Below are 13,800 nucleotides of genomic sequence, written 5' to 3' on the forward strand. Positions count from 1 at the left end.
AAATGGTTTCTTGAGACAGAATCTACTCCTGGTGAAGATGCTGTGAAGACTGTTGACACAAGGACAAAGCATTCCGAACGTTCCATACACTTAGTCGATAAAGCAGCAGCAGGGCTTGAGAGGACGGACTCCAATTTTGAAAGAAGTTCTACTGTGGGTAAAATGCTATCAAACACCATCGCCTGGTACCAAAAAAATCATTCATGAAAGGATGAGTCAATCAATGCAGCAAACTCCATCATTGCCACAGCCCCCCAACCTTCAGCAACCACCGACCTATCAGTCAGCAGCCGTGAGCATGGAGGCAAGACCCTCCACCAGCAAAAAGATGATGACTTGCTGAAAGCTCAGATGATGGTTAGCATATTTTAGCAATAAAGGATTTTTTAAATTAAGATATGCACATTGCTGTTTTAGACATGATGCTGTTGCACACTTAACAGACTACAGTGTAGTGTAAACATAACTTTTAAGTGCGCTGGGAAACCCAAAAAATCATTCGACCCACTTTATTGTGATATTCACTTTATTGCAGTGGTCTGAAACTGAACCCGCAGTATCGCCAAGGTGTGCTTGTACAGGGCATTTGTGTGTGTGTGTTTGTGGTGATGGAAATGTTCTAGAATTAGATAAGGGTGATGGCTGTACAACATGAAGCATATACCAAAACCATTCCATTGCATACTGTAAAGTAGTTAACGTGGGAAATTTTATGTACGTGAATTTTACCTCAATTTTTTTTATTTTTTTATTTTTTAAAGATTTTATTTATTTATTTGACAGAGAGAGACACAGCAAGAGAGGGAACACAAGCAGGGGGAGTGGGAGAGGGAGAAGCAGGCTCCCCACGGAGCAGGGAGCCCAATGCGGGGCTCGATCCCAGGACCCTGGGATCATGACCTGAGCCGAAGGCAGACGCCTAACAACTGAGCCACCCAGGCGCCCCTAACTCAATTTTTTAAAAACTTAAAAAAGTAAAAGCTGGGGTGGCTGTATTAATATCAGAGAAATAGTTTTCACAGCAAGGAAAAGTACCAGGAATGAATAGTAACTTTACATAATGAAAAAAGGTCAAATCACTAAGAAAATAACCATCCCAAATGTGTATACACTTAACAAAACAACTCAAAGTACATGAAGCAAAAACTGATGGATCTGCAAGGAGAACTGGACAAATCCACAATGATAATAGGAGCTATCAACACTCCTCTCTGTGTAATCAATAAAACAATTTGAGAGAAAATCAGCAAGGATATAGAGGGTCTCCACAATACCATCAACCAATTGGATCTAATTGACGGTTATACAACACTGCACCTGTCAAAAGCAGAACACACATTCTTTTCAAGGACACATGTTACGTTCACCAAGCGGGAAGATATTCTGGGTCATAAGCATTTTAAAATAATTGAAACCATATAAAATGTGCTCATGGACCCTAAGCGAATTAAACCAGAAAACCACAACGCTTGGGAATTAACACGTGTCTAAAGAATGCATGCATCAAAGAGGAAGAAACAAAAGAAACGAAAATATAATCAATATAATCAAAATTTGTGGGATGTTGTTAAAGTAGTCCTTCAAGAGAAATTTGTGGCGATAAATACTTAGAAAAGGAGAAACGTCTCAAATGAACAATCTATCTCAAGAAAACATAAAAAGAAGAGCAAAATAAACCCAGAGTAAGCAGAAGGGAATAATAATGAAAACAAAAACCAGTCAAAGTGAAAACAGAGAAATAGAGAAAATAAATGAAGCCCAAACCTGGTTTTCTGAAAAAAACAAATAAAACTGATAACCCCTAGCCAGACTGGCAAAGAATCAAAGAGAAAAAAACACGTATTACCAACATCAGGGATGAAAGGTCCCGCAGATACTGAAAGGATAGTAAGGGAATACCATGAGCACTCTAGGCATGTAAATTCAACAATTTAGATAAAATGTACCAATTCTTTAAAAGCCACAAACTACCAAAATTCACCCAAGAATACATTTTTAAAATGGAATTTGTAGTTAAAAAATTTCCACACACAAAAGATAGCAATAATAATCTCAAAGTCCGGATAGTTTTACTGCTGAATTCTACCAGCATTCAACACATGTGAAGATGAAATAACACCAGTTGTACGCACGATGTCTTCCAGAAAACAGAAGGGGAGGGGACACTTCTCAACTCATTTTATGAGGCCAGTGTTACCCTGATACTGAAACAAAGATGGTACAAGAAAGGAAATCACAGGCAATATCCTTCATGAACACAGACTCAAAATTCCTTAGCAAAATATTTATGGATTAAATCTAGCAACATATGAAAATAATAATATTGCTTTTAGGGCTTATCACAAAGCACTGTTTCTCCAAGCCAGATAAAGGTAAAAATATAGAAAGTGGCATCTAAACTTGCTCTGCCTCCTGCGGCACCTGGGTGGCTCAGTCAGTTGAGTGTCCAACTCTTGGTTTCTGCTCAGGTCATGATCTCAGGGTTGTGAGATCAAGCCCCACAATAGGCTCTGCACTGGGCGTGAGGTCCGCTTGGGATTCTCTCTCTCCCTCTCCCTGGGTTCCTCTCCTCTCTCTCTCTCTCTCTCTGTGTGTGTGTGTGTGTCTCTGTCTCTGTCTCTTCAATCAATCTTTTAAAAAATAAAATAAAATAAACTTGCTCTGCCTCCTAATAAAAACAAAGCCCCAGTGGGATGTCCCACTTGACTGATGAGTTCTTTTTTATACCTATTTGCCTCATTGCTTGAGCCCAAGCTGCCCAACCCTGCCCAAACACCATGGGGCTGAGCACATGGGGAAACATTCATGACTTCTGAGCAGCATGATACTCTGACTAGGAGAGATGTACAGGAAAAGGGAAATTTGCCATCGCCAATGACCCCAGATTCTGGAATTCTGTAATGGAACTAACACAGAACAGAGCAGGGAGGTGGTGGCTGCCAAATTTGGGTCAGAGACTTGTCAGGGGTCCGTGGGCCCACCTCTCTCATGTCTCTACCTGGTGGGTTCCAGATCTAGATGCAGACTCTTCTTGAGACTGTTTTTTTCAGCCAAAATAGTGGCTTCATTCTCTCTGCTCCACAGAGTAGAGTCAAAGGCTAGAAGTCATCAGAGAGCAGACCCAACTCAACAGAAGAATAATTCTAACCATTATAACTCACCTAAACCAAAGGGCTGTCTTGTGAAAGAACGTGAATAGACATTTTTCCAAAGAAGATAGACAAATGGCCAATATGCACATGAAGATGCCTAACATCATTAGTGAATTATAAATCAAAACCACAATGAGAAACCACTTCATACCCAGTAAGATAGCTATAATTTAAAAAATAATTTTTTAATTTGAGAAAATAGAAGGTATAGGCAAGGATGTAGGGAAATTGGAACTGGGGTACATTATCAGTGGAAATATAAAATGGTGCAGCCACTGTGGAAAATTGTATAGCAGTTCCTCAAAAAATTAAACATAGAGAGGCACCTGGGTGATGCAGTTGAGCATCCAACTCAGGTCATGATCTCAGGGCCGTGAGATCAAACCCCACATTGGGTTCTGTGCTCAGAAGGGAGTCGCCTGAGATCCTCTCTCCCTCTCCCTCTCCCCCTCCCCACCATGCTCGCACCTGCACCCACACACTGTCTCTCTAAAATAAATAAATCTTTTTAAACATAGAATCACCATATGACCCAGCAATTCCACTCCTAGATATATACCCCAAAGAATTCAAAGCAGGGGGCCGCCTGGGTGGCTCTGTCGGTTGGGCGGCTGCCTTCGGCTCGGGTCATGATCCCAGGGTCCTGGGATCAAGCCCCTCATTGGGCTCCCTGCTCAGTGGGAGGCCTTCTTCTCCCTCTCCCACTCCCCTGGCTTGTGTTCCCTCTCTCGCTCTCTCTCTGTCAAAAAAATAAATAAATAAAAATCTTTAAAAAAAAAAAAGAATTCAAAGCAGGGACTCAAACGGATACTTGTACATCAATGTTTGTAAGCCGCATTATTCATCATAGTCAAAAGGCAGAAATGACTCAAGTGTCTATCAATAGATGACTGGATAAACAAAATGTGGTCTCTACGTACAATGGAATATTAGACAACCATAAAAAGGAATGAAGCACTGACACCTGCTACAATGTGGATGAACCTTCCTTGAATAGTCAAATTCATACAGACAGGAAATGGAGGTTACCATGGATCTGGGGAGAGTTATTGTTTCATTGGTACAGAATTTCCATCTGGGATGATGAAAAAGTTCTGCAGGTAAATAGCGATGATGGTTGCACAAAACTGTGAATATATTTCATGCCACCGAGTTGCACACTTTAAAATGGTTATAATGGCAAATTTTATGTGATGTCTATTTTACCACCATTAAAAAAAGGATTTTTGTCAAGGCTGCCTCACCCCAAATCACCATGCCAAAGCTGGACACTGGCCAAGAGGTAAGCCTAGCCAACCTCTTAAGGGTCCTCCTGCCTTGAGATGATACAATTTTCAAGCAATTGGATACCACGGTTCTTTCTACCACATAAGCTTAAGAGAAGTTCAGGAGCTACAAGGCCCAACCCTAGAACTGTTATCCAACTTAGAGTTGTGATGAGCACATGGTTTAAAGACTAAAGCCTGCCAGGCACTGATGGGAAGTGAGTCATCTGTGGGCGAATTCAAAGATCCAGACCTAGTATCAGAATCTTGTTCACTTACGTCACCTGCAGCCCAGCAGGTGTGCCATTATCCCATCGAAGGCTTCTATGGGTTTCTTCTTCTCACACCTTGCTCTCACACATTGGGTGCTCAGTTAGATCCACTGAATAAATAAATGATACACCCAAGGATGGCACCCCCCTGGAAGGCTGAGATGCCCTAACCTCCCCATGCCAACCTATTGAGGGGGAATGCTGTAAGCATTTGCCATGTGCCAAGCACCCAGCTCAGTTCCTTAATGCACAATTCCATGTAATCAGCATGATCCTAATTTTATAAGCAAGGAAACTGAAGCTCAGAAAGAAGAGCTCATTTGCCCAAGGTTACTTAGCTAGTATATATTGAACTCAGACTGGAATCCAAGCAATCTTATGGCAGATCCCAAGCCTACCTAATCACTAGGTTATACTGCTTTAAGCATCCAAGAAAATTTCTAGAGACTCAATTAAGTTATTATTTCTGAGTCTTCATCTCACCGGTCCAGGGAAACTGAGGGTATGTATCTTTGGAACACACCTACTGCTTTAATCAATGGCTTCCTAGTAACCCCTCGGGGTGGGGGGCATAATCCCAGTCTGTACCAAGAACAAGATTTCTATCATGGCAAAACACAGAAATCACCTCAATGGCCAAAAGCAGCACTGTCCAGCTGAAATATACAGTGAGCCACCTGTGTAATTTAAAATTTTCTAGTAGCCTCGGGGGGAAAAAAGAGTAATAAGATACAGGTAAAATTAATTTTAACAGATTTCATTTAACCCCAATCTGTCTGAAATAACATCTTGGCAGCATGTTGTCAATATAAAACATGATTAATGAGATATTTTATATTCTCTTCTTCATACTAAGAGTTCAGAACCTGGTGTGTATTTGATACCAACAGCACATTTCAGTCAGAAGTCACCACACTTCAACTGGTCAATAGCCAAGGTGACAAGTGGCTGGACATCCTGAGTCGGCCTCCCTCTCTTTTTCTCATCCTTCCTTGTCTCTGTGGATGCCCTGCTTTGTCTCCATTGGTTCTACATTTCTCCCCGATAGCTTTCATCTAGAAAAACCACCCATGAAATGAAAGTATCTGAGTGACAGAGTGTTCCACCATGCTGGTTCTCATTAACCCAAGAGTTGCCACCTCTAACTGCCTCACCATGATCACCGGCAAGTCCCCTTTGCCTTCTATTTGCTCTTGTCTTCCTTTCTTCCCTTCTAGGCTATGCCACATTTTGGGGAGCCCAAAATACAGCAGGAAACCTTTTCCTGGCTCTGTGGCTGTCTTAGCCTCCAGTTTGGGACAAATCAGTGACTCCAAACCTCAGTAAACTCACTTGAAGAACAGGAAAAACCACCATTGCAGTCGCTGCCCACCGGAGAGGTGTTACAGGGGTCACAGAAACCCTGCAGACAATGATTCTCTGCTTTGACTTTCTCCACCCCATCCCTCGGTTTCTCCATCCTCCGTCCCAGCTGCCATGTGTCCCTTGCCTTCCTCAGCTTCTCAACACCTCCCCATTCCCCAGCTCCAGAGTGGCACTCTGAGGGTGAGGACAAAGGCCAGGTCCCAACAGTAGGAGTCCAGTGGGTGGGAGCCCAGAAAATGACTGATTCTCTGGGGGAGGAGAAAGACTCCCCAATCTTCTACCCATTGGAGGAAGAAGTATAACAAGCTCCCGAACAGAATCCACTCCAAAAACCCAGAGGGGAGAGAGAACCCTTCAGAAATAACTTTCTCCACCGACTCAGAGTTGTGAGACACCCCCCGCCATATCTTTATGAAAACAAGGCAGAAGGGTGAGGCTAGGTCTTCACAGGCTGGCTGCTTCATGTAGAAAACCAAGTACTCCTCTTAGGTCCACAAGTCCCCAGATCCTTCCCAACTAGAAACAGGAAAGATGAGATTCTAACCTGAGGCAATTGCCTCCTTAACCCTGAGCTCTGGGGCATCAAAACATAGGCAACCAAAAAAATAAAATAAAGCATAAACCCAGGGGTGCCCGGGCGGCTCAGTTGGTTAAGCACCTGGTTTCAGCTCAGGTCCTGATCTCACAGGACCTGACTGTCAAGCCCAACCTACTCCACCTCTAGTCCTCACATTCCAAATCAAGGAACCACCATTCACTCGGTTCTTAAGCCAAACACCCAGGAATAATCCTCCATCCTTTATTTTCCCCATCCAATTCATGAGCACCTCCTGTGCACCTGACCTTCTGGATTCAGCCACCTGCCCCATGCCCCCAACCAGTGTAACAGTCCAAAGCACAGTCGCTCCTGGCTTTGGTTTCCACACTAACCTCCCAAATTGTCTCCCTGCTCCCATTCTTACCCCCTACAGTCTATTTTCCCTGCAGCAATCAGAAGGATCTTTTAAAAACATAAATTAGTCATCTCCCTGTTCACACTTAGAATAAAATCCAAGTATCTTATCAAAGCCCTCTATGACCAGGTACCTGCCTCTGTCTCGCATGGTGCCCCTCACCCCTTCCCCGCCCACTCACTCCACTCCAACCACAGAGGTCTCCTTGCTATTCTAATAACATGCCAAGCACGTTCCCACCCAAGAAATTTGCATCTGCTCTTCCCTCTTCCTGGTGCATTCCCCAGATAGGTCTCGGCTTGCTTCCTCAAGTCAGTAAAACCTCCTTGAGGGGGCCTTTGCTGATCATGCCATGATCCTCCCTCTTTCCCATCCTATTTTGGTTTTATTTTGGTTTCTTGGGGGGGGTTCCCATAGCTACGGTACCTTGTTACATTAGATTGTTCATTGGCCCCCAGTGAAACACATCTCCTAGAATACATACCCTTAGATAGTAATTTCTACGTTGACTTATCCACTTAACCTGCTTTGGCAAATGAGACATTGGCCAAGGTCATGAAAGCAGAGGACTGAGAGGGGCTGCGCAATGGGTCGTGTTCTCTTGAAACATTGCTGCTTCCACCAGGGAAGAAATCCGGCTGTCCTGCTGGAAAGACCATGGGGAGGGAAACTGAGGTACCCTGACCAACCACCAGCCACGTGAGCAAGGCCATCTTGGACCATCCAGCACGCTTGAGCCATCCGATGATTGCAACCACATGAGTGACCCAAGCAAGATCAGCAAAATGAGATCCTACACCCTATGGATCAGAGATCAGCAAACTAGTTATCAACCATGGGCCAAATCTGACCCACCACCTGTTTTTTATAAGACCCAAAACCTCAGAATAGTTTTTACATTTTTAAATGTCAAAAAAAAAATCAATAGAAAATAATGTTTCGGGGCTCCTGGGTGGCTCAGTCATTAAGCGTCTGCCTTCGGCTCAGGTCGTGATCCCAGGGTCCTGGGATCGAGACCCGCATCGGGCTCCCTGCTTGGCGGGAAGCCTGCTTCTCCCTCTCCCACAAGCCCTGCTTGTGTTCCCTCTCTTGCTGTGTCTCTCTCTGTCAAATAAATAAGTAAAATCTTTAAAAAAAGAAAAGAATGTTTCTAGGACATGTGAAAATTATATCAAGTTGGGATTTCAGGGTCCCTAAATGAAGCTGCATCAGGAACTGCTCATTTGCAGTCTGTCCATGGCTGCACAACAGCAGAGCTGAGTGGCTGTGATGGAAACCATGTGACCACCAAGCCCAAACTATTTACTATCTGTCCCTTCACAGAAAAAGGTGGCTGGCCCCTGCTTGCAGGCTGCCATCAGACTAACCTTTAAACAAATTTTTATCGTATTCACTCCGAAACCTTTGAAGACTTCTACCTCCTTCCTCAAAGGAGTGAAACTTTGTCAGTCTGACTGCCTTGTCCTTAGTCAGATCTCAAGAGTTTGTGACCTAAATTCATTTCCTATGACACTCTGTCAGGTACTCTCCATTCTGGACCAACTGGTCTCTCAGCGGACCCACAAAGGCATGAACTGGCATGAAATGCCTTTAGCTGGTTGGCTGTTCTTGCCAAGCAGGCTCTCCCAACCTGCTGTGATCTAAGCCCTCCCCATCCTTCTCTCAACCCAGGGTCCCCAGCTCCCCAACCAAGAAAGCTACCCTAACTGCTCTACCAAATGTTCCCCTGGGTGTATTCTTCCATCCAAGTACTAACCAGGCCCGACCCTGCTTAGCTTCCGAGATCAGATGAGATCGGGCGTGTTCAGGGTGGTATGGCCGTAGACTCCCTGGGTGTATTCTATGGGACATCAATCCCAAGGGAATATCCTTGGGAAAAGGTCTCTACCCTCTCTTGGAGTCACCATGCCCATATTTGGTATAGTAAAGGCTCCAAGAAGTCTGTTTCCCTTTGTTTAACGCAACGTTTCTCAGACATATCAACCAAGGAATTCATCTTGTCTTCAGAGTACTTGTTGACCACCAGCATCTAGTACAGTACCTGGATTTCTTGTTGGAAGAATGAAAAATGCTAATAGCCCACAGAACTAGGGTTGCACAGAACATACTTTGGAAATGCTGCTCAAACTCTTCCCTCTCTCCCTCTGATCTGAGCTGTTCCCTTCCCTGTCATCTATGCCGCACCATGTAATGCTAACCATATCATCATCATAACTATCATTTATTCAGCCCCCACGGGCTGTGCGAGAGATAGCACTAGACCCTTGAAAATGTCCTTTCAATCCTCATAACCACTGAAGTAGGTAATGTTATTCTTTTCTTGCCATTTTGCCAAAAATTAAACCATGGGTCAGAAAATTTAAATCACTAACCCAAGATAAAGTTAAGTAGAAAAGCTACAATTTAAAACTGTATTGGTCTAACTCCAAAGCTCATAGTCTTTCTTCTCTGCCAGAATACCTCCTGATAACATGCCATGGCCAATGTTGCTGGCTGTCCACCCAATATTCCTTCCTGCTCTCTTCCATGCCAGCAGAACCCTGAATGTGTATGCAGCGACAACAGGTCAACCAAGGCAATGGACCATGACCCATCTAAACCACTCACAATGGTGTTCCTACTTCCCCAGCTCCCAGCATTGCCATCTGACCGAGTTTTGGCCAAGATGACATACTTAAACATCATCTGTGTGGTAGGTAGCAGGAGGTATTCTGGGGAAGCGAAACAAAGACATGAATCCTTTATCCCTGCACACTCCTCACCTGGTCCCCCTCATCCCTGCCTTGAACCTGGGTGTGATGGTTAAAGCTTCGAGAGCCATCTTGCAACCATTAGAAAGAGGTCACTGAAAACTCAAAAGAGACATCAGCCCCAATGCTACTATCTTACTTGAACCAACTCAAGCAGCCATCTCTCCCCAGACTTGTTGCTACACGAGGAAAAGAAGCCACTGTTCACTTGAACACTGTGGTTGAATTTTCCATTTCATGCGGTTTGAACATATTCTTCACAGACCCACATGCTGCCCTCCCATATCATTTGCTGTTTGGACTTGATCATTATTTCACACCTATATTATTAGCCTTGTCTCCCTAATCATGCAGGACACTTCTGGAAGGCTCAGTCCATTCTGTATATTTTTGTTCCCATGGGGTCATATGCATGTTACTAAATTTTGCTTATTATCATGGTTTTCAGGGATGGTCTGTACAATGTACTGCTTACTTCAGTGTTTGTGAGCAGGGAGTTCTCACCATCAAATTGCAGAAATATGCCCCCTATCTCCTAATAGGTGGGTATTTCTCAGAGTGTCGATGTGAAAACATACATCAGAAACACCTGGAATGTTTCTTAAATGCAGATCCCTGGGCCTTCCCCCTCTCCCCCAACTCTGCCCAGTCCCACCTGAATTAGAACCTCTGGGGTTAGAGGCCAAGAATGCACATTTTTAATAAGCTCCCTCGGGCGGTTTTGATATACAAAATGTGACAGTTTGGGGCATAAAGAACCTCAGTCCAATGCCTAGGCAAGGTTCAGCAGGACTTGGCTGCACCTGGAGTTACCAGCCCTTCCTCAGTGGCCTACCCTCACCCCAGGGCCCCGAGAAGCATAGACTGGCATGACTGCTGGAGATCCTTCCCTGCACAATATGGGTAAAGTGATTGTTGGGCATGCTCTGTGGCATCCTGGGACCAGGAAACTAACCACCAGATGCACTCTGAGTAACTGCAACCTCTTGCAACTCCATCCCCCGGTTTTCAAAGAAAATCACTGGGCAGGAAAGAAGCCACGAAGTCCAGGGTCCACTGTGACCATCGCCATCATCCAAGGAGCTATCAGAGGATGGACCAAGTAGAAAAGAGTTGAAAAGAAAACCAGAGGAACTTACACAGGAATACACGAACATGCACTTGGGACTCCTGACTCAAAGGACCAGAAGAGGATCCAGGTAGCCCTTTTGGGGTACTTATTTATTCACTGCCTGCAATTCTGAACAGAATCTTACTTTGGGCCCTGCTCATGCAGAGACAGAAGGCTGGGCCAGGGCATCCCACACTTTCTCTTCCAGCAACAAATCCTAACCTAGACTATTCCCCTAAAGCTGAGAAAGAAAATACTTGACCTCCCAAAAGAGTTCCCATTCCTCTGATACCTCTTGACACTTATTTTATTTCATTTCTGAGGATCATTTTCCCACATGACAGGTGCGCAAACAGGGTAGCAAACAGCATATTACACGCACACACACACACACACACACTCAAACACACTCCACTTTCAAACTGATGACCTTCTTGTGTGCTGACAAGCAGCCAAAGTTAAAATCATGGAGGAAAAAAAAAAGACTTTAAAGTGAATCAGAGAGTGGTGCTTATCCAGGCTGGAACGGGGGCACAGGGCTCAAAGATTCAGCAGGGACCAAAGAGTTCAGGCCTTGGAAACTCCTGAGCTAGAAACAGAGGGAACCTCCCAGCACCGCACATGCCCACTTCACCAGAGGGAGAACCCCTTTCCTTTGCTCCCAGTCCCACAGCCACCACCCTCAGCAAATGCCAGCTAATGGGAGTTCCCAAATTTAATCAAGCCATGTGTACAGCTGCTTTGAGGGAGAAGTGAGTGGAACCCTTCAGATGTTTCCAACAACGTGGATGCCCAATGATTACGTGCACATCAGACATTTTCTAAGGCTCCTGAAACCTTCCTCCTTTGACCAAATGGCCTTCGGAAGAAGTAATTTCTGCCATCTTCTTTCTGAGTAACTTTGCATCCAACCCACCCTCCAAAACTGCTTCAAACTCCCCCTCAAGTTCTGTTGGAGACAATGTTACAACTCGCCAGAGATGACTCCTCCCCCGACCCCTCTCCTCACCTTCCCACCAAGATTCAAGAGTATTTTCCCACACCACTTGTGTGTGCTCATCCAGGCATATTTTCTGTTATCTTTTTACACGTTTCAGGCCTGCAACAGCTCCCTGCATCAAACGATTTGATTGGAAACGGGGAGCTCAATGGGGATTTTTTTTTTTTTTTTTGCCTCTTGCCTCCTGACGTGTATACCACTGAACTAAAACAAAAACAAAAACAAAATCCAAGGGGCAAAAGCGGGGCTGGAAAGGAGGCCGAGGGCAGAAAAGGTCTATATTTATAGGCAGCCCCATTCTGCGAGCAAAAACCACCTTTGACCACCTGCAGAATGCGCAAGGTCACGTGGGTTCTCTGCAGCGCCTTAATGCCTTACCCAGCACACAAGCCCCCGTGGCATATAAACAAATCCACAAGCGGAAAAAAGAGAGAACTCACTCCTCAGAGAGGAAGCGAATGATAATAACAGCCGCAAGAATAATAATACATAAGGAATCACAATTACTACTACTACTACCACCCCCCAGCCAAGCGTAGACGACAGCGGTACAGTAAAGGGACAACCAGAGCAGGCTTTGCAAAGAAGATAAATCACAGAAAACCAAATCGTGCCCACCTTGCTACCCTCCCACACCCTCCCGCCCCCCAACAAACAGAATCAAAGGAAAGGGGGTGGTGGGGAACAAGGAGAGGGAAGGAAAGATTGCTCCCCCCGCCCCCCAGGCAACACCTACCTCCAGGGTCCGGATCTCTTTTTGTGTGAGGTCGTTGGAGGTGGCACATTTGGTCCTAAGCCCTTCCAGGTTGGAGATGCTCAGGTCTATCATGTTTTGGACCAACTCGCACTGCTGCAAGGCTTTTTGCAAACTCAGAGGTTGCTGCTCCTCGCTTTTCGTCATGTTTTCCTCATCCATCGCTTGCTCGGCAAGCCCCCTTCCCCTCCTCCTCCTCCTCCCAGAGAGAAAAAAGGGGGGGGGGAGTAGAGGTAGTCTACCCCCTACGCTCTCCAGCCACTGCGACTTCTCAACAATGTCTCATGAAGAAGAAACCCAACATCTCACACAGGGTTGAGGGGGTGGGGTGGGAGGAGGCGACAAGAGCCAAAATTTATTATTTTATTTCGGGGTATCAAGCAGACTCCATTAGAATGTCTCCTCTCTCTGAGTCTCTGGTCCCTGAAAAGGAGGGATGCTGTTTCTCAGAAGCAAACCAGGTGATGTGATGCTGTCTGTACACTTAGGGAGGGGGGGGAGGAGGAGGAGGAGGAGGAAAAGAAGGGGAGGAGGAGGGGGAGGAGGGGGAGGAGGAGGAGAGGAGAGGAGGAGGCGAGGGCAAACAACGCTCACTCTTTACACACCGGCTCCGTGAAGGACAAATATATATTTTTGGCTGGCTGGCTTTTATGTCAAAAAAATTCTGCTTTGCCCCCCTCCCAGTTGCAGTGACACGGCATCGTCCACCGTTTGGGGTGCTTTAGCGCGTCCTCAAGATGCTGTCCGCATTGCTCCCGCGGCTGCGGCGGCGACTGCGGCTGGCTGCTGTCTCCTCCTCGCGCTGCTGCTGCCGCCGCCGGGCTCCGGGGCTGACGGCTGCTGCATTCGCTCCTGCCTCGCTCCGCACCGACATCTTGCCTGTCAATCAAAGGGCGGGGGGGAGCGAGCGAGCGCCGGCGAGGGATGGAGAGCGAGCGAGGGACCTGCGGGGAGCGGGTTGGTGGAGCGGCGCCGTGCGCGCAGCCGCCCCGGCCCGGCGCGCCAGGGACCCGCCGGAGGAGGCGGCCGCGGCGCGCGCAGGCTCGCGCACCTGCCCGCGGAGGGGCCGGCTGCCGGCGCGGCCCGGGGCGCGGGATTCGCGGGGGTGCGGAGCTCGCGTGGCGGAGTGCAGTTACTACCGGGCGTGCGTGCGTGCGAGCCGGCGGGCGGGGGCGCGG

General features: G+C 46.3%; 1 protein-coding gene across 3 annotated transcripts in view; it reads right to left on the reverse strand.

Annotated features, from left to right (window-relative positions):
• KSR2 (kinase suppressor of ras 2) overlaps positions 1 to 13,484 on the reverse strand; it is a 411,509-nt gene extending 398,025 nt beyond the window's left edge. For all 3 annotated transcript variants that reach the window (XM_027576790.2, XM_027576788.2, XM_027576789.2), the window contains exon 1: positions 12,605 to 13,484. In XM_027576790.2, coding sequence (XP_027432591.2) covers positions 12,605 to 12,784 — 180 coding nt within the window. In that variant the 5' untranslated portion in view covers positions 12,785 to 13,484. The remainder of the gene's footprint in view (positions 1 to 12,604) is intronic.
• Between the last annotated feature and the right edge of the window lie 316 nt (positions 13,485 to 13,800).

Source organism: Zalophus californianus, chromosome 14 (genome assembly GCF_009762305.2).
Source record: "Zalophus californianus isolate mZalCal1 chromosome 14, mZalCal1.pri.v2, whole genome shotgun sequence".
NCBI classification, from domain to species: Eukaryota; Metazoa; Chordata; class Mammalia; order Carnivora; family Otariidae; genus Zalophus; species Zalophus californianus.